The 20,928-nt window shown below is 35.0% G+C and overlaps 5 protein-coding genes and 1 non-coding gene across 9 annotated transcripts; 3 read left to right on the forward strand and 3 right to left on the reverse strand.

Annotated features, from left to right (window-relative positions):
- Nucleotides 1-134: 134 nt before the first annotated feature.
- UBC32 (ubiquitin-conjugating enzyme 32) lies at nucleotides 135-2,915 on the reverse strand. The gene is made up of 5 exons (XM_022051010.2): nucleotides 2,592-2,915; nucleotides 1,704-1,835; nucleotides 1,540-1,624; nucleotides 936-1,099; nucleotides 135-847 (listed from the first exon to the last, which is right to left on the reverse strand). Exons 1-5 carry the CDS (start codon nucleotides 2,700-2,702, stop codon nucleotides 413-415), a joined length of 927 nt encoding a protein of 308 aa, XP_021906702.1. The 5' UTR covers nucleotides 2,703-2,915; the 3' UTR covers nucleotides 135-412.
- A 278-nt stretch (nucleotides 2,916-3,193) lies between these two features.
- Nucleotides 3,194-8,269, forward strand: LOC110821243 (DELLA protein RGL2-like). 3 transcript variants are annotated; one of them, XM_088219651.1, is made up of 3 exons: nucleotides 3,194-3,362; nucleotides 4,006-5,903; nucleotides 8,130-8,269. In XM_088219651.1, the coding sequence occupies exon 2, from the start codon at nucleotides 4,067-4,069 to the stop codon at nucleotides 5,825-5,827; it is 1,761 nt and encodes a 586-aa protein (XP_088075777.1). In that variant the 5' UTR covers nucleotides 3,194-3,362; nucleotides 4,006-4,066; the 3' UTR covers nucleotides 5,828-5,903; nucleotides 8,130-8,269. The 3 variants fall into 3 exon arrangements, with proteins under 3 accessions (XP_088075777.1, XP_088075778.1, XP_021906705.1); XM_088219652.1 differs by having other exon boundaries at nucleotides 4,113-5,903; XM_022051013.2 differs by having other exon boundaries at nucleotides 4,138-5,903.
- LOC110821244 (nicotianamine synthase-like) lies at nucleotides 7,919-9,317 on the reverse strand. The gene has a single exon (XM_022051014.2). The coding sequence runs from the start codon at nucleotides 9,169-9,171 to the stop codon at nucleotides 8,155-8,157; it is 1,017 nt and encodes a 338-aa protein (XP_021906706.1). The 5' UTR covers nucleotides 9,172-9,317; the 3' UTR covers nucleotides 7,919-8,154.
- Nucleotides 9,318-10,835: 1,518 nt separating this feature from the next.
- LOC110821245 (heme oxygenase-like, multi-helical) lies at nucleotides 10,836-13,382 on the forward strand. Of its 2 annotated transcripts, none has more exons than XM_022051015.2 (3): nucleotides 10,836-11,071; nucleotides 11,173-11,390; nucleotides 13,009-13,382. In XM_022051015.2, exons 1-3 carry the CDS (start codon nucleotides 10,916-10,918, stop codon nucleotides 13,337-13,339), a joined length of 705 nt encoding a protein of 234 aa, XP_021906707.1. In that variant the 5' UTR covers nucleotides 10,836-10,915; the 3' UTR covers nucleotides 13,340-13,382. The 2 variants fall into 2 exon arrangements, with proteins under 2 accessions (XP_021906707.1, XP_021906708.1); XM_022051016.2 differs by having other exon boundaries at nucleotides 10,894-11,071; nucleotides 11,148-11,390.
- Nucleotides 13,383-14,353: 971 nt separating this feature from the next.
- On the reverse strand, nucleotides 14,354-15,463 carry LOC110821246 (basic leucine zipper 1-like). Its single transcript, XM_022051017.2, has one exon. It carries the CDS (start codon nucleotides 14,962-14,964, stop codon nucleotides 14,491-14,493), a length of 474 nt encoding a protein of 157 aa, XP_021906709.1. The 5' UTR covers nucleotides 14,965-15,463; the 3' UTR covers nucleotides 14,354-14,490.
- Nucleotides 15,464-17,649: 2,186 nt separating this feature from the next.
- On the forward strand, nucleotides 17,650-17,721 carry TRNAH-GUG (transfer RNA histidin (anticodon GUG)). Its single transcript has one exon. It is a non-coding gene; the product is annotated as a tRNA-His (tRNA).
- The last annotated feature ends 3,207 nt before the right edge of the window (nucleotides 17,722-20,928 follow it).

Below are 20,928 nucleotides of genomic sequence, written 5' to 3' on the forward strand. Positions count from 1 at the left end.
TTTAGCTCGTAGAAAATATGGTAGATATATAATTTCAGAAAACAAAAGAAAAAGTATGTTAGACCTGCATGAAAGGATAAATTTATCTTTTTAGTCAGAAACTGAAGGATGGTTTTCTAAAACTAGTGTGGTAATGCTCTGGCAAATGATATGTATTTTATATATAATCAAGAATATTTGACGCATATTATATAACACTCGGTAAAATAACTAAGGAGTCTGAGTTTGAATCCTACATCCACGTCTCTTAGAAAAAAAAAGTAGATATAAGACATGATTATCATCGCAAACAAATGAATGGCGGCTTTTATACTATTAACAGCGATAGTGCATGCTTCGAATTTATATGCACTTCTCTGGCTGCCGAGTAGCTATGTAAGTTGCAAACCGGTGCATAACAGAAATATAGCATCTACGATCTATCCATGAAAACAGCATCATGTCCGCTTGATTTTATGAACTTCTTCAGTAAAAGAACCAGGATTGCAATTGTCAAGCCAATGGCGGCCCATGTAAGCAGACGGTCATCACCTGGTTTCTGAACCCTCGTCAGTGGCTTTTGCAGCGGCTGATTGCTTGGATTCCTGGCAACCTCAGATGCTACCCTTGCTCCCATATGATTGGGATCGGCATTGACAGGCGCCTCAGCATTGGCAGGCGCCTCGTGCACTTCTTCAGCGATTCTGTCACCTACTGTTGGATCTGAAGGTGCTTGCACATCTGCTGCCCCAACATTTTGCATATCTGCCTGCAATAACACCTCCGCATTTGTTGGATTTTCATCAGAACCCTGGGGGGAGCTAAGTTGGGGAACTGGGGGGGCCTTGCTTAGCATATACTGATGGATCTGCAGATGATGGACAGGTGACCAAAATATTAGATGTCGAATTAAAAACCACATCACTATGAAGAGGAATTCGTGGGCAAGCATATACTTCATCGATAAGTTTTTGACGTTCAGGAGTGCCAAATCTAGGGAGTGCTTCACGAGATTTGATGGCCAAGGTTCGCCTCTCTTCTTTTTTGTAGTCTAATGAGCCCAATGCACCATTTGGGCTAGTTGGCATGAAGGCAATTAGTGCCACAAGAGCAGTCCGCACTGCCAATGATGATGATATGTAAACCAGGTATAAGATAAAATGAATACACAGATTCAGTGATTCACAGAAGATATATGTTATTCAGGTGCCAACTTAGCATGATTACCCGGTTGTGTATCATTCACCAGTTGGCAACAAGTAATAATAAACCATACAAGGAAGTAAATGAACCACACAGAGTGATACTTGTTTCCTCTCTTTTCAGAAAAAAAAAAATTGTTTCCTCATTATTACTCCTAAGTAACAATAATATAATGAAGCAAACATGTATTATTCATTAGCTCAAGCTTTGAACAAGTCAGTGCCAAATTTACCACTTGGACGTAAGTCATAATTTTAGGTCTTTGCTATTTGATTCAAAGGTCAACTTTTAATGACTAGCCATCTACTCATACTTTAGAATACATATCTAGATGCATGAATGATAATGACATCTTACCACTCCATGATGGCTGCCAGTGCTCGGGATGGTGATTTGATATGCTCAAGCATATCTTGGTCTGGGTTTCAAAACGACCATTTGGCTGAAAGAAGGGCATGAAACTTGTTAGCATGTCTAACTTGAATAAATATGATAAAGTTTTAAAGAGAGGAAAATCTTACAGTCAACAACATAAATGAAGGAGGCTGGAATGGATATTCAGCAGGCAACTGAATCCGTCCGTGATAAATACCACCCTCAAATTCAGTATCTCTTGGGCCTCTTATGGCAAATTGCCATTCAAATATATTCTCCTGGTAATAATAGAACAATAGAACTATTGCATCAGAAATCAAGTCAGACTGAAAACAAATTACATTAAGCACTAGCAAGATGGATAGTGAGACATGGAACAAGTTGTAAGTGGAAATAGAAACGGAAAAATAAAGAAATCAATTTTTCATTCAGTTTCTGTATAACATAAACTGAATTTAGGAAATTCCTAATTCCCAACTAAACAATCCAAATTTCAATTAAATGTGGTTCCCCTATTCTCTTTATTTGCTCCCGTTAAGGGAGACCCATAGGCCTTATCCAATACATTCAGCAGCAATTTTAAGTCAACTCTACAATCCCCAGTTCTTTATATCTCAATTCCGTAAGTGAAGCAGATTTTGAAACATTATAATATGCAGCATGTCCCTCCAATTTGGAAAAAAATTCCCAGTAGTGCGCTAATCAGTATAAACACCGTAAGATAACCCCATGAAGTTCCCTCCCATTTCCGCAACGCAGAAAAAATATGTAAATGAATTTCAGAAACAAAATTCAAACCCAAAGTCCAATTCCAATGATTCAACAGATATTCCCCAAATTGCACTTCGAAACCCTAGTTCGATCCAGAAGCCAATATGTACGATTGCCTATCTTGTAAATTAAGCGCAGATAAACCGTTAATTGAGAAAGCATTAGCGATTCAGACATCCAATTATTGCTGTTTCAGTCGAGCAATTGCAAACAATAACAACTTTTTCTAAGGGAGAAAAGAGAGAACGTTTTGAAAAACAAACCTCGAGAGGGAGGCTCATGAAATCATCAGAAGGATTAGATTGCATTTCCTTGACCTCCTGCAGGATCCTCTTCACTGCAGGATTCTTTAGATTGTACTTGTCCTCCGCCATTGATTAACGATTTGAGCAAGGATCGATCCTCCACCAAACACCACTCCAATCCGATCAGAAGACCTAAATCTCTGGTTTTATATTCTATCTCTATAGAAATGCGCGGTTGTGCATGTAAAACTGTATATACAAACACGCCCGCAGTATAGAAGATTGGGGAAAATATCAGAGAGCAAAGAAAGAGACGTAGAAGATGGAGTGCTCGTCGTGTCACCGGTACGAATATAAATGTTGTAGAGCTGGAGAAAGAAACAGGGAGGAGTCCGGATGTTGACTTGACACGTCATGTGATGCGCTGTTGATGACATGGCGATTGGTCATTGGATAATAAACAGTGAGTGATTAAATTTAAATTCACTTCAAATTTACCGAGGTAATTTTTTTTTTTTACTTTTATCAGAAAATGAAAAGTAATTTTTTCTTACAGGAGTTTAAATTAGAATTGGGCCTGAGATGAGCCGGCCCAATTTGAACATTTTAAGGGATCGAAAAACTAATTGGCGCGAGAAAGAATGGGGGGAGAGAAGGATTCCGGTTACGGCAATCATCGGCCTCGTGTTGAATTTGCAGTGCGATTTACAGTAATGTAACTTTGCAGTGAGAAGTAGAAAAATTCAAAAGGATCCGGCAGTAGTCCTGCCGCTCAGCCCTCTGTTTCTGGTAAGCGAATACGTCCTTACGCCCGTATTTTATCCGTTTGGCTGTTGTTCTAAATGCTGTATTTAATATATGTATGTATATGTCATATAAGCTCTTTCAACGGCGGGCTGGGCTGTTCTGCGTTGAAAGCTGCTTGCTGATGTTGTTTCCAAAGACCTTAGTTTCTTGTTCTACATACTAACTTGCTAAGTTGGATATTTTGTGTCATCTTTTATTTGCTTGTGTTATTATTGCTGATTGTTCGAGTTTGTTGGACAATTCTTGATTGGCGGAACTTCTTAGGAACTTACAGATTTAAAAAATGTCCCCAAGAATTATGTCAGCTAGATTTCATGTTCATTATTTTAGTTCCGTTCTAGGCATTGTTTGATTTCTTATTTAATTCATAGAATGTCTAAGAAATTTTCTCCCCGGAGAACTGTTTAACTCCATATTTTTATTAGCGGGCCACCTAGATAATATCAGCCCATCAACATCTACGTGACTGTGGTTCTGTAAAGACTTTGTGTAAGAACGGTTCTATTTGGAGGTTAAGCAATTTTGATTAAAAAAATAAAAACTCTTGGCTGTTCTTGTTGTTTGTTTGTTTGCTTGTTTGTCTTTTATTTATTGATCACTAACCAAATTGGTCATTTAATTTTAGTATATCAGTTTATAAACTCAACAAAATTAGATAAAACGAGACTGTAAGTAAGCTTGTTCAAATGGCCAATGTTATGTGCTTTATGGAGGGGTTCAACTCCGGTGCAGTTGAAGACAAGTTTAGTTCTTCCAGTCAGGGTTTTGAGAGTCTGGAATATGGAACAGAAGCCTGCAAAAGGTCTCGAGATATTTATTCGCTCGGTTCTGATTATGGATTCCATCCAGATGAGTCATCACTGGACAATGGATTTATAGTCACAAAGTATGATCAAGAACAGCAGCAACAACTGTCATGTTCAGATTTTAGACTACTCGATGGTGTAAGTTTTAACGTTGCTTCTCCACCAATCCAAGCATATTTTGAGGAGATGGTAAAGCTTGCTGGTGGAATCCAAGATGTGATTGAACCCAAGAAGGAGAAGCATGTTCAATTTTCTTTCCCCGCACTTGAGCTCCTAAACAACTACAGAAGTGGGTTCAAGCGGCTGAATGGGGAAGGACGAATTATTGAGCCAAGAAATGATACGGCAAATACAGAGGGAGCAACCAAAAAGTTTTCGACTGAAGAAATCTTTAGGTTTGCAGGAGAGATTTTCATCCAGTCTTCTTCCCAAATAGTTGATGGTCTTTCCATGGTCAGCCATCCTTTTAATCTATCTTTTTCTGGTCTTTCCAATGAGGAAATCAAAGATGTGGAGCTAGCTGGTTTTCTTTTGGCTTCTGCAGAGAAAGTAGGCTGTCAAGAATATGACCGTGCGAAGAGATTCCTGAATCAGTGTGATAGCTTGTCTTCTGATACTGGAACTCCAGTCCAACGTATAGTTTACTACTTTTCTGAAGCCCTTAAGGAAAAGATTGATCGAGAGACTGGTAGATTCAAGTCAAAGGGATTAGAGAGAGTGCAGAAAGTCGATATTGATGAGGCAATCATGAGCCCAAATCCTGCTACCCTGGCATGTCATCAAACAATGCCTTTTGCACAGATAACCCAATTTGCAGGGATCCAAGCCATTATAGACAATATGGCTGAGGCAAGCAGAGTTCATATAATTGATCTTGGAATTATGAGTGGGATCCAATGGGCAATCCTGATGCAAGCTCTTGCATCACGTCAAGAGGGTCCTATTGAGCTTCTTAAGATAACTGCTATTGGAACTACTTCAAAACATTTGATAGAGGATACAGGTCGGCGGTTACGGAGTTTTGCTGAGAGCATGAACTTACCCTTTTCTTTCAAGATAGTTATGGTCTCAGACATTCTTGATCTCAAAGAAAATCTCTTTGAGACAGATGCTACGGAGATGGTTGCTGTCTTTTCTCAGTTCTTGCTAAGGAGCATGATTGTAGTTCCAGACCGGTTAGAAGCCTTAATGAGGATCATCAGGAAGATTAGTCCGTATATAATGGTTGTTATTGAGGTAGAGGCAAATCTCAACTCACCATTTTTTGTGAGCCGTTTCATTGAAGCTCTTTTCTTTTACAGTGCATATTTTGATTGTCTGGAAGCTTGCATGAAAAGAGATAATGTCAATAGGGTGGTTACTGAATCTAGATACTTTGGCGAGGGAATCAGAAATATATTGGCAGCTGAAGGAAATGAAAGGAAGATCCGAAATGTGAATATTGATGTTTGGAGGGCTTTCTTTGCTCGTTTTGGAATGTTAGAGGCTGATCTGAGCATGTCATCCCACTACCAAGCAAAACTTTTGACTGAAAAGTTCAATTGTGGGAGTTCTTGTACTCTTGACATGAATGGAAAGTGCCTTATTGTTGGGTGGAAGGGTACTCCACTTCTTTCTGTTTCTGCTTGGAAGTTCTATTAAGAAGAACTGACCATGATAGTGATGATCTAATTCAAGTACATTGTTCCTTTCAGTCTCTAATCTGAGGTCCTCATAGGTAATATAAAATGAAATTTGTAGTTTGTTTCTTCTTGGTTCGGAACGTGGTTTGAGCAGATCTATTTGATGCTTGATGTCTTACTATGATGTTTTTAAATAGGCAAGTATCATATGGGAAGGATCACGTAACATCACTTTTGTTAACATTGTGCTCTTATACAGTCAAGCAAGCGTATCCAATTCACAATCTTGTTTACCAGCATCTTCATGTTTTACAATTTCTTTACACCATACAAGGGTTTCCTTCTTTTGTGCTTTATATGCAAAGAGTTCTAAGAGGTAATAGGCTTTACAGTTTCTGCAACTCATGTGACAATTAAGAGTTTAGATATTTGCAATTCAATTCTTTTTATTCCATCAACAGCAATTACATTTCTCTGTTAATAGGAAGGTTTCCATATTAACATGGTGATTTGCATTCATATTATGCCCTTTTCAAGTCCAATCACAGGAATGCTGCTTTTTGCATAGAAACCTGGAACTCTTGGCATAATTCAGTATTTTTGGCACAATCCTCTCCTTGTGAAGCTAATGAAGTGGCTTCAGTCCTGCACGAAAACCCCCTTAAAGACAGCACAGAAAATCCTGAAATTATTGCCATTAGTGTCTAGATGAGGAAGCATCAATCTAATAGGCATTTTACTGTATTTCTATTTCCACAGATTTCCGCGCACAAGCAACTTAATCATTAAGACTGAACTCAATGCTAACCAATCAGGTTCTAATTTCTGAAGGATGCCTGACGAGTTTAGGAGAATGTCCAACTTGTGTTGTTCTTGTTACCAATAATTTTACTTGATTATTTAGGCCTTATTGCCATAAATTATTTTCTCTGCTTCATTTTTTTTTTTGTTTATAGTTCCAAGGGATCAATAAAACGACCTTGTTCAAGTCTAAAAATACTCCAAGCTTCAAGTTTCATGAAATAAATCGACAATAGGAAGTTACTTATCAAGTTTTATCTCCGCCTTTTATGTTTTTTTGCTCCACACTATTCCAACTTCTAATTCTAGAACTTCTATTGTCTGCCTTCAAAACCGTGCTTCCCATTAGAGGAGAGATTCAATTATTTTCTGGTGTATGGGATTTCAACATATGCAGGGTGTCAGTTGTAGAGAGTAAATGAGGGGAATATTCTTAATCACATTCTAGCAAATTTTCTCACAGTCAAGTTCTTAGCACTTTAAGAGAGCTGGTTATGTTGTCTCAGAAAAGAGATAAAAGAAACAAGAAAAAAGAAAAGGAGAGCTGGGTTATGCTGGGGAAAAACTCTGCCACTTCTGATTTGTCCACTTCTCTTTACAATTTTCTGCACATATGACATCTTCATGTAAATATCCTTTTGGATAGTCCCTTTCCTAATATTGCTGGCTAGTTTATTCATTATCTATTTCTTAGAGAAAATATTTCGTTCCTTATCTGGCTGTGTATTAGTTTCAGGTTCCTTTGGATCACCTTGTAAAGCAGCAGGAGTGTCTGCCAAGTTATATAATATACTGATTTGTGAAATGACTTTGAATCTTGAAAGAAGCATGGGTTTTGGGTATTGTGTGATTATAAGCACAGTGGTAGCAAGTTAGATATCCTCTAGTGTATTGAGACAAATATGGTAAAGCAACTTGAATTAGTCTTGTAACACTGCCTTTTATTCCCTGAAAAATTTTGCTGATTCTCTGCCAAATACTCAATAGTGAAATCTGTTAATGGGGATGAAATAGTGATTTCTATCCATTTCATCAGTGCAAGGCTTGGAGTATAGAAGCTGATCTAGATTTTTTGAACAATAATCATCTCTCAAGTGATGGTTTGAACAGTAATCATTTTTCGTCTGAGAGGAAAAATTGTCTGACCAGAACTTAAAAAATAATTGAAGTGATGGCTAGTGAAATTGTTGAAGACCAAATCTTTGCTAGGAATTGTTGATCATGAAAAAAAAGAGCTTTGAGCTTATTTGACACCCTTGTTGAGATCTACAGGTTTTGAATGACAAACTAAATGGGAATCATTTCCAACTAGACAGACATAACCACTACTTTTTTTACTTCGAAGTAACCACATCAATGTTATGGGTACCGATATGTAAAAATATTTCTTTGCTCCACATGCTTATTTCAATTAATAATTCCCTGGAGAATTGTTCTTCCATTTGTTTACTTGACGAGAAGAAAAACAAAAGAAGCTTATTATGCAAACATTAACTTGAAATTACGAGTTACACATGCAGATTTTAAAGCAGCCGGTTGAAGGATTCAAGAGAGTTTCTCATTAATTGTTGATTCTTCAATTATGTTCACTTGGTTTAAGGACTTGAAACCTTGGATCTCAGAACATCTGCTGGGTGACACAGTGGAGTTGAACCCTTGATTCAATGGAAAGACAGGCCTTAGGCATTTGCGTGCAACAATAACTGAATTAATGACCTCATCAGTTGGATGAAAAACTGAAAGAACCTCAAAACCTTGAAGCTCATGAGGACCAACAACAGGATACAGAAATGCTCGAGCTCCATGTGAACTCCTCAGCAACAAGAAGGCTCCTGGGGCCATGTGCAATGCCAAGTGATCAATGATTTGAGTCTTCTCTTCCTTGCCCATCCCTACAAGAGCTGCCAAGAAAACAACTTCATACTCCTCCAAAGCCTGACTTGACAAGTCCATAACATCCAATGTATGGAAAAACATTCGTTTCGACAAGTCAGGATCTGATGAAACCAGCTGCCATGCTTTGTAGTTTGCCAATGGATCAATGTCATAGTTATGAAAAGTTGTTGTCTTCAGGTGCTGAGAGGCCAAGATGATGGAAGTAAGAGGGAGAGGTCCAGATCCTAAGAAGGCAATTTTGGTTGGAACTTGACCATCGCAATACTCTTTACCGAGCATGGTGAACTCTAGATTGGTAAGCTTGAGGTAATTCGTGTAGTAGGGGAAGAGACCGATGTGGCGAAGTGGGTTCTGTTGAGATCCTATGAGAGTTGAGAAATGGCTTTCTAAAAGTCCCTCAGCTTTCCCACATAGCTTAATCAACCTACATCTCATGTCTTGAACTCTTTTGCTCAGCTTGGTAACATCAATATGGCAGGGAGACATGCATGTAAGTACAAGTTGAGTGAAGAGGGTGTTGACATGGTCACTAGGGTTGAGGTTTTCTAGCCTTGAGATTTTATGATACATCTCATAGACTTTTCTTACTAACACTTCATCTTCTTGACAGTCCATATTGACAACCACAACAGGACTCAAGACACCAGCACCGGAGACAACAGACATTGACCAGGAGTGACTTACACGCTTGTGTGAATATGTTTCTGCACTCAAAAGGTAGTAGAGTATAAATAGTGAAATGTTCTCTTCTAGCAGGTTAAACTTGTCTCGTATCTACACTGCCAATTATTTAACTAAACTAAGCAATTGAGCAAGTTGATTCCGAGTAGAGGCATAACCCGATAAAATTATTAAAATTGTGTCACGTTTATTTTTCACTTAATTTCACTCATTTTAAAATCCACTTTCATATTAATTTAAGTACACATAATTAAAATATAATTCATTATTATTAACTATTTATTAGTTACACAGTTAAAATTTTTATTTTTCTCTATGAAAATGGTGGTTCAAGTTAGATTAGCCGTTCTACATCTATATATATATATATATTTTAGAATTTTTAATTTTTAATTATTTTTTAAATACTTTTACGACAAAATTTTAATTTTAATTTTAATTTTTGAGGTAAAAAATGAACTTTTTGAATTTTAAAAATTCAAATACAATATATTGTGTTCTAATTATACATTTTAAAATTAATATTGGAATTAAGTCCAAAAACAAATCATTCCCGACGTAGAAATAAGTTCAGGTAGATCATAGGAAATTAATAATTTATTCACGCACTGGAAAAATGTGGTGAGGCTGCCAAAAGAGGCAGATAATACGAGCTAAAAATAACAGTCATCATGCACCATGAAATGGTATGTCTACATATGATGCATTAATTCCATCATCCTACCCCCCTTATATATATATATATATACACATACATATATTTATACACACACACACACACATAATATGTTTTTTCTAGGGATACTTTTTTTTTGGGATTATTTTTAAGGGATATATATATATATATATATAACAAAAATAGATACAGTATGTAAAAGTTGAAATTCACAAGCTAAATAATTTATAAATATTAATTAACTTTGTAAATTAAATTGTCACATAAATATATATATTATATCATATTATATTATATTATACATGCACATTAATCATAATATAAAACTAAAATATATTGAAATATATACAAGTCATGTAGTAAAGTGCTTCTGCAATAATTGACGAGTAGAAAAATAGTAGCCTTTAATTCAATCTTAATGAGTCTACAATGTCGACATTCCAAGTTTACCAGAAGAGCTAGTGGCAGACCAACTGTGTCATCCGCACGGTGCCGTATTAGGCCTCGTTTTTTTCCTCTCTTTTCCCCTCATATTTACTTTATTTTTATATTAAAGTTTGTCTGGTTAGTAAATTACTTTTAAATAATTAATGAGATAATTATCAACGGTATAATAATTAAATTTTTTATATTTTATTTAAAAAATTATTATTTTATTAGTGTATTATAAATAATATGACAAATTTTTTATAATAATAAAATATTGAATGAAAAAATCTAGAATACCAATTACACCATTGTATAATTCACAAAGATACTTCAGGCCCAATAAGAATCAAAATTCAAGTTGTAGCCCAAAAAAAAAACAATTATTTAGAATACCTTAGACGACGTCGTATGAGGAGGAAAGTTACAAGCTTGGGTTCGGTCACGTAATGGGCGGAGCCCGCCACAGATATACACGGCTGGCTTATTTGACGCGTAGCTCGGCTTCAGCGCATGTAAGCCATGTGTAAGGCACTAGGCCCCATAAGAGAGTCTGCTCAACTCAAGCCCGAGTCAGAGAAGAGACCGGCTAACTCAGGTAGGGCGAACTGGAGTGCGAGCAGAAAAATGGAGAGCAAAACGCGGGAAGAAATGGAGAAGATCGGGATAATCGATTCGTGGCTGAGGAAGCACCAACTGATCTACATAGGAGCTACGAGGCATCCTTTCATCCTCAGCATCAGAGATGGCTCCGTCGATCTCTACTGCTTCAAAACATGGCTGGTAGTTAGTACGCATCTGCTTTGATTTCCGAAATCCATTTGAAAGCCAACTGTAATTTTCTTATGTTTGTGGTTAGTTTATTTTGGTTGAGAAAATTTCAGGGACAAGATTACATATTCGTGAGAGAATTCGTGGCATTTGCGGCGAGTGTGTTGATGAAGGCCTGTAAGGAGTCGGATGAGTCGAGTGATATGGAAGTGATATTAGGAGCCATGGCTGCTCTTAACGATGAAATTCGGTGGTTCAAAAATGAAGCCTCCAAATGGGAAATCGAACTCTCGGGAATTGCTCCCCGAAAGGCAACCCAAGATTATTGCAGGTTCATACGTGATTTCCCTTCTCCCTGTTTTAGGTCTCAAAATAAAATTGCAGTGTTTATATGTTCTTCTTGATTATGGATCATGCTTTATAGTTTTTTATGTTAGAATTTAGTCAATATATAGATTAAATGGAAAACAATTTTAAATAAATTTCGCAAAGAACAAATTGAAAATTAGTTCTCATATTTGTTGAGTTAAGTATGAATTTACAAGTCTTGTAGAACTCATTTTTCCTTGCTGTGTTCGTTTTGATGTTTGCAGCATTTTCATGTTTTATGGGTCCGGACTAATAGCTATTAATTTTTTGCGACCACAACATTTTTGTGAAGAAGAAAAGACATATATAGTTTTAAGTGTCTTAAGGTTGCATTTGTTTAGTTTTGAATTTTATATTTGCTTATAATTAGAATACAATTTCTTATGATTGAGTTTACCAGCACTTTTATATTGAATTTCCATTTTCAATGGAATTCAAAATGGGTTGGTAATATAAGACTAATATGGTAATCAGAACTAGGAATTAACTTAGAATTGAATGACAAATATGTATTTGATCCTTGTTTAACATGGTAACCACATGAGATTTTTCTAGCGTAACTATATGATAGTTTTGTTTGTAAAATGATTCTTCAATAATCTTTTTTTTTAGATAAATAATTCTTCAATAATGTTACTTTAATTCGAATGAACAAGATTAATCTTTGGCACTGCGTTTTAGTCGTTATATTATAATTTTTAGAAATTATTGTTCTACATAACCATTTTATTTGGTTCACATAAAGACTAATTCAGTTTATTTTTTTGCAAAGTAAGTAGATAATTTATTTACGCAACAACACTCCATGTAGCCGGATTATCTGATAATACACACACCAATAATTGGTGAGCCCAAATGACATGAGAGCTGCACCGGGGGAAAAAAACAACCCTTAGAATTTTAGCATCGGCAAGTCTTGCAACATAATGACTTCATGCCTTGCATATTTGTCCTTCTAGATTTAGTTCAGCATGTATTTGTATTGAATGTCCTTTTCTTTGTCCCATCATGTAAGTCATTGCATTTTGAACCCACCTCAAATTTGAGATTGAAGCCAACTTCCGGGTGAAAAGAGGATGGCCTTGAACACCATTTCTCTAGGTTTTCATCTTACAAAAAACTTGTCAACAGGATCAAGTGTGGGGATGAACGTCTTATGTCTCTCTATCTTACGGACACAATTGATATGCATTCTAGTTCATTGGGACGTGCCTTTATCTTAAGAACACAAGTGGTATGCATTCCAGTTTTTGTGTCTCCAAATATGTGCCCTGCTATCTTTTATATGCATTCATATTTGCATAGTTGGGATTCATGTCTTACGCATCTAAGGTAGGGCCACACATTTCTGTTTAAGGGGATGCTAGTTTTTTGATCCCCAACTATTTTTTTATGGGCAGTGTTCCTATTTGCTAGGATGAGAACTTTTGCATCTGCAAAAAGTTGCATTTCCCAGCTATATTTTTGGACGCAAATTATGTGTTAATATATGTGCACCCTTGCTAAAACTTCTGTTGTCGAGATCCCTGGTCTGGTACCATCATTTTGAGAGCTAATGCATGGGTCCCAAACTCACACAGGTTTCTGGAGAGTTTGATGGGCAAGGAAGTTGAATATGCTGTTGTCATTACAGCTTTCTGGGCAATTGAATCTGTGTACCAAGAGAGCTTTGCCCACTGCTTAGAAGATGGTAACGAAACCCCACCGCCATTACTGGATACCTGCCAAAGATGGGGCAACCGCGATTTTGGACAGTACTGTTTTTCCCTCAAAAAAATTGCTGATCGGTGGCTGAAGAAGGCTTCTGGTGATATTCTCAAAAAGACTGAAGTGGTGCTCCTCTCTGTTCTTGAACATGAAGTAGCCTTCTGGAATATGAGCCGCGTGCATGTGGCAGAAGCCGAGCACTAATTCTCCTCTCGGGCTACTTGTCAGCTGAGTACTTCAAGCTAGAGTAAGTGAATTTTCTTGATTTATGCTTTTATAATGTTGGTGTCAGTAGATTATAGCAAATGCATATGTAGGTTTTATGTTGTAATTGTAATTAGGTATTAGTGGAAAAGTGTTTTATGCTTTGCGCCATGTATATCATCAGTGAAAGCTTGGACAGAACCTACATAGATATATACACACACCACGTAATCAATAGTTAGTGCCTGGAGAGAATCTATATATACACATATACACACTATCAAGGCACGAACTTCATCCTATGTTACTCTCTAAAATATTTTGTTGCTTCTTTGGCTAGCAGAATAAAGAACGTGTAGAAGAGATTCAATCTACTAGTCCAATTTATGGGTAACTTCTAATTGCCCATTTGGTTTATTTTCCTTGATGTTAATTCATATATATATATATATACATATATATATATATTACTATTATATATAGCTGCCCATTTTGAGATCCGATTAGAGTAGTAGCATTTCATAAGATATAATTAATTACTATATCTATATACCAATACCAATAACATGTAAGCTTAGTAGTTAAAATTTTTGTAAATCTTTTTAAGTGGAGAAGTTATATTAAATTGTTTACTATATCTATACATTGTATGCGGAAAAACGTTTATAGATATTTAAACTATAAATATTTGAAGTCATTGTTTTGGCTTTAAAATATATATTAAATACAGAAATTAAATAATTTAAAAAATAATTACTTAATTAATTGTATTTTTTTAAGAAAAAGTCAAAGAAGACGCATCTAGAAATTTGATAAGTCCTTTGTGATTATGGTTAATTAATTATATCTTTAATTAATTAATGATAGTACGGGTGGCATAATCACATAATTAGTTTTGTCATTTAACATTACGTGTGATGTTCATTTTGGTAATTAATTAATATCGAGTCTTTTATAATTATCATTAATGATGTCATAATTATTTTATATATTTCTTGAATTTATAAAACGCAATGATGAAAATTCTTTATGGTATTAACCAAACAAGGAGCGACACGTCATATCAATTACCAGAAGAATGTAACCTGAGAAAATTGGTTTCATCATCATCAACATCCTGACGATTTTATTAAATTACGACTAGTAATTCATTAAAACTCGAAGATCCCAGGGGATATAATCGGCTGTGTCGCACCCCCAACTTGCCATGGTACCCGGCAAAGTTCCGGCGACGCCATTTTTTCCGATGACTGGCCGTCGCAGGAGCAGCCGGCGACGGACGAACTACCGACCTGCATACAGCTATTCAGTATCATAATCTCCAAATGAAACATATAATTCGCCAGTCTCGTCTTCTCAGCCCTCAGCACGTTATTCTCGGACTCCACAGCCTTATTGCTCTCCATTATGATATCAAACCTCTTGTTTCCCTCCTGTATTTTTCTATTCAGAAGAGCAATCTCGTTGACCAGATCCTCGATCTGCTTCTGCCTCCTCAGCCGTGACCTTCTCGCCGATTCGCGGTTCGACAGCATTCTCTTCCTTCTCTTCTCGTCCGTAATCACGGCGTATCGCGCGTCTTTTTCCAAAACCGAGTTCGTCAGCTGAATCCCCTGCTTCACCATTTTTCTAGAAATTCCCGAACCCGATCCAAGAAATTTTGGTCGCCCAACGGCGGATTGTTTGGCGACGAGGAAAATGCTCCTTACCGATTCTCGCAGTAAAATTCCGAATAAACAAACACGATTATCCGGAGAGAGAATTTAATTTCGAGCAATCAAATCTCCGGATTCGACGATGAAAATCGAGAAGGGAAAATTAAGAAAACTTGTAAAACCAATAGAGGATTACAACTGAGACTGACTGGAAAACAAGAAGCTGACAGAACTGCGTTAGGTTGTTCATATATCGATAATGGCGGAAATTGTGTGTATAATTATATATATATTCTCCTGGTACCATCGACGAACCAGTAAACAAAGCATGACGGGCCGGGAGATTTTCAGACGAAAGAAATTAAGATCCTCCCAGGCAGAAGTATGGAGGAAGACGATAAAGTCGGCTGAGAATTAACGTGAAGAAGGAGATAAGATATAAAGCATAGAGCTGAAGATTAAGGTGCGGAAAATGGTGTATATATATATATATATAATTATAGACCATAAGAGATTATGTCTTTATCCATTATCCCAAAATTTTGAGTATTTTAAGGTTAAAAAATTAATTAGAGATTTTTAAGGTAATACTAATTTGGGTAATTCAGTTGGTACAGAAATATCCTTCCTAAATTGTAATAAATAAATTTTAAATGCAAAAATCAGTATAATTTTTTTTTTAAAATATTAAATTAATTAGACAATGTTATAACTAAAAAGGTATGTTAAAAAATAGGTAATTACTTTCTTAAATGTAATTAATTATGTTTGCTCTAAAATTGACAATTCCATGTGTAGAGAATTTTGGAAGCTGTTACCCTCATACTATTTTGAATGGTCAATTTGATGTTTAAGGTAATTTGTTAATATATTTTCCCAAGGATAAGAATTTTCCTTAATTTCATACATATATATATATATATAATATATCTATATTTATATACGTATTGAGGTAAGTGGGTAAGGATAAAATTGGGTTACTAATATTCTCCAAGAATGTATCCACTCCAATTTCATTTTTAATGAAGACTTTGTTATGAGTTGGTTTAATTTAGTTATCGTAGTATCACTAATTCTTCGGATACCACCATCGCTTTTTCTTCGGGAAAAGAAGTTCACGGCCCGTGGGCCTTCTACCTCCATGCGGCATTGCTCCGTCAGGCTTTCGCCCATTGCGGAAAATTTCTCACTGATGCCTCATGCAGGAGTCTGGGCCATGTCTCAGTCCCGTTGTGGTTGATCATCCTCTCGGACCAGCTACTGATCGTCGTCTTGGTAAGCTATTGTCTTACCAACTAGCTAATCAGACGCGAGCCCCTTCTCGGACGGATTACTCCTTTATGTTAGTGAAATATTTATTTTACTAAAAAAAATAATAAATTTGTAAAAATTTAATTTAATTTGGTTACCGTAACCCACTAATATAATTAAGTCTTCGATATTAAAAAATTGAACATTATAAGTTATTCATCTTGACTTATAATACACTCATAAAATTATAAATTTTATATTTTTAATAAAATTTTAATATATAACTTTTAAATAAATTTAAAGTAGACTAATTTAATATAAATTAAACACTAAATTTCACATTATTTAATTAAGTACATTTGATTTTATTGTTATTTAATCATAAAATTTTTATTGGTTACATTTTAATACGTTTATTCTTCTGTGTATATATATATATATATGTACGTACGTATATATATGTGTGTGTGTGTGTGTGTATATATATATATATATATATAGCTTCTGTCTTCTGCATGTTTATTATTCTATTCTCTGATTTCTCTACTTTTAGCAGCTTTAGACGACCATGCAATTGCAAGCTTTCAATATGAAAATGTAAAACTTAATCTTATAGTCCAATCGCTATCTGCTTCCAACACTTATCCATACCTGTCTGTACACCTTATCTAAATGTAGTTTGCTACGTTATCAATTCACACACACACACACACACACACACACACACACACATATACACACACACACACACACACACACACACACATATATACACAATGCGTATGTAAATGAATAAACAGTCATCAACAATATACTCAGTATAATGATTAGCACTTTTATATGCTATTTTAATATTATAAATTCATATTTTATTAAAAATGTATATCTTACCCATTTATAAATATATTATAATCTAACATGGGTCAATTTCTAATATTTAATATAATAAAATAAAAATTTAATTTATAAATATATTGGTGAAATTAAAGCAAATAAAACGAGTAATTATTCTAAAATATATAAATAATACTTTTATTTATTATATAAATTTTTTATATTTAAAAATATAATAAATTTATTAAAATTAACATAATAATGAGTTAAATTTTTATTTTTTTAAAATTAAATATTATAAATTAATTACTATTATTTAAAATTTAAGCTTATAATATTTAAATAAAATATGATACTCTCCAAATCAATAAAATTATTAGTTAATAATGTAATTAAATTAATTATTGTTTTTCTTATATTATCATTATCATTATTTTTTTGAGATAAACAAAATGATACTTTGATAATACCATTTACCTTTTTTTTAGGGGATGATAAGTGCACTTGCTTATCATTTTCGAAGGGATTGATATGATAAATTTTTCAAGAAGAAGAAAAATTCTCAACAAAGTGGCTGTAGTTTAGTGGTGAGAATTCCACGTTGTGGCCGTGGAGACCTGGGCTCGAATCCCAGCAGCCACATTTGTAGGCCTTTTGTGTTCTGCCGTTTTTTTTTTTTGGGAGGGGAGCTTCTTTTGCCCTTTCATGGCGTTTTATATATATATTTTTTTCTAAAAATATTGTATATATGCCAAGAATGCTTTTGAACAAGGTAATCCTGGAAAGTGCTTTTCAACAAGCTCGTTCTCTAGGTGCTTTACTAACAAAATACCAGTTAGCTGCTAATATATATCGTGCTTTTTAAGAAGGTGCTCGTGTTGATTGTCTGTCTAACCATGTGAGATTCACGATGAATATATACATATCACTGTTCGCAACCAAAAGAAATTATGCATTTAAGCAGATGCTCGTACGTGTCTCATGCGACTATAGTCTATACATACATACATATGTATACACATATAGTCAATACTTTTATTACTACACGTACCAAACTCAACCCCAAGAGTATGCATGTGAACTCAATCTAATCTCATGCGTTCAGCGCATGGAAACCTACGAGTATTTACACAATTAAATTTGCCAGTTGGAGCATGACGTCTAACAGCACCCAAAACTGTAGGAAAATGGCGTAAGAAGCTGGAACTCTCACCATGCAAACACAACTCCCCTATATATATACCCCTCGAATCTATATACGGAGCAACGCAAAGAAAACATATCTTACTTCGAGTCCACTCAGTGACTTTAAGAGAAGAAAAGAAAAAAGAAGATGGCCGGTCATGGACGAGACCCGAAGATGACCGTCGTTCATAAAGCTGCAGAGAAAGTGAGCGGAGCCCCAGTTGCCGTCATCCATGGGGTTGCTCATCCTAAGCCATTACTTGTTTCTAACCAACACCCAGTACTGCAGGGGTCCAGCGTTTCAATTTCTACTGCTCCACCATTTGCTTCTGATCAGAAGATGGCGCCTACCGGTCCATACTCCTACGTTGCGTCAGCTCCATACCACCACTAGCTATTTCTTTACACGACTATATATTAAAAAAGTTAAGGAAATAAAGTTTAATATAATATGAATAAAGAATGGTGAGATAATTCTTGTCGTGTAATTATCTCCGGCATGTGGTTTAATCAGTCGTCTTCTGTTTGGTTTCTGCTTCTGTGTGCAAATAAGAGCATCGTTGATGTTGTACTGGTAAATTAAAGGTTAATCCCATGAAGCCCGGTACATACATACATACATATATATATATATATATATATATATGAAAGGACCTTGTATTTCTTGCTAGGTTGATTACTATTTACATGCACCTTGTAATTTGTACGAGATAATATAATGATGATGCTTATAATTGTTAATCTGATTTGGGTCCCTTTACTTGACAACGATATATGCTATTTATGACGTCATATATAATGTTTAAATAATATATAATAAAAAGAATTAAATATTAAATAAATTTCATTGTCTTTAAATTTTTAAGATGATTATTACCACTAAAATTATTACTTTACAATAAATAATAGATAAATATCAATTATAATATAATATAATATAAATAATTTCTAAATGATAATATATATAGGAACACAAATTTAATTCAAATTAATAAACTAATAAAATAATAAATAAGAAGAAAACGGCAGCGTAGAACTGACCACGTGGTCTGATAACTACAATCGTTATATTTATATACACTGTAAGAACGAAGAGTCCCTTAAAACTCAAACACCTCGCACGTGTGAAATAAATTTGCTTTCGCACGTGTAGATAACTAGTCCAGAATCATGCAATTTTACCAGTCAAGATCCAAGTAATTAACACTAATCAAATATGTTGAGAGGCCTTAATTAAATCAGGCCCAAGCCCATGAGGAGAAATAAATGGGCTACGTTCGGCCCAAAGGATTGCACGTGTGATGTGCGTGCGTGCGTGCGTGTGTGTATGTATATATATATATATATATGTATAGCTAGCTGTATTACGTTAAGAGAAGATTTTCTGTGGTGTAATTGTGGCGTAGCGCACGGTTACTTCGGGGGAGGTATAAATTTCTCGTTTTAACGCTCATCCTAGGGTTTTACTCTCCCCGCCGCTGCTCTTCACTTTTTGCTTTCTGGTTAATTATGGCGTACGTACACCGTCATCATTTTTCCCTCGTTCTTTTTACTTTTCCTTGCACATCTCTGCTTGGTTATTAAAGTTCAAAATTATATACGTATAAGAGGGAGAATGATTGGAGATTTACTTGGTGTGAGATATCACATTGTTCGAGAAACTTTAGATGTTATCAGAATAAATAATCGTCAACAAGAGCGGTCTAGTACGTTGTAAATTCTTATCCAAGACTTTGTATCATTTGACGATGTCATGTGAATCGCTACAAACATGTTGAGTGTATTGGTCAACCGATTGTTGAAGCTTTTACTCGAGGGGATGCTCTTAATCCATTAAATATCGTTTATTCTGGTGTTTACATCAGGGTCGAAATACAATTGATTTATGTATTAATGAAAATCTTTATACTTGCTAGCTTAGTTATTTACTCGATGGGTTTTCTTTATTGCTTTTCAACGATTTTTACCAAAAAAATAAATAAATTCGTGATTTTTATATAATATAATCATAACATAATATAAAATAACATACGAGACAAAAAATTTCATATACAATTCTGTAAAGTGACAATAAAAGTGACTTATCTATCAACTTTTTTCACTATCACTTCTAAAAAATCAAACTCTACCTTACGTAAAGTTGATAGAGTACGATTAACTTCTAAATTTGAAATCACTGTTTATATATTCGATACTGGCCGTAATTTACAAAAATATTCTATAGTATTAGTAAGAGGGAGAATGATTAAAGATTTAATTGGTGTGAGATATTACATTGTTCGAGAAACTTTAGATGTTATTAGAATAAATGATCGTCAATAAGAGCGTTCTAGTACGTTATACATTCTTATTCAAGATTTTGTATCATTTGACGATGTCATGTGAATCGCTACAAACATGTTGAGTGTATTGGTCAACCGATTGTTGAAACTTTTACTCGAGGGGATGCTCTTAATCCATTAAGTATCGCTTATTCTGGTGTTTATATTAGTGTCAGAATACAATCGATTTATATATTAATGAAAATTTTTATATTTGAACTCTTTTTTTATTATTTCTTATATGTCATATCTTTAATAGGGGGTTAGCTACACCTACAACCGAAATGAAAACTGAGTGTTTCGTGGTTTAAAAATGTCGAACCTCGTCTCAACCATCATTTAT

This window comes from Carica papaya, chromosome 5, assembly GCF_054855325.1.
Source record: "Carica papaya isolate Zhongbai chromosome 5, ASM5485532v1, whole genome shotgun sequence".
Taxonomy (NCBI): domain Eukaryota; kingdom Viridiplantae; phylum Streptophyta; class Magnoliopsida; order Brassicales; family Caricaceae; genus Carica; species Carica papaya.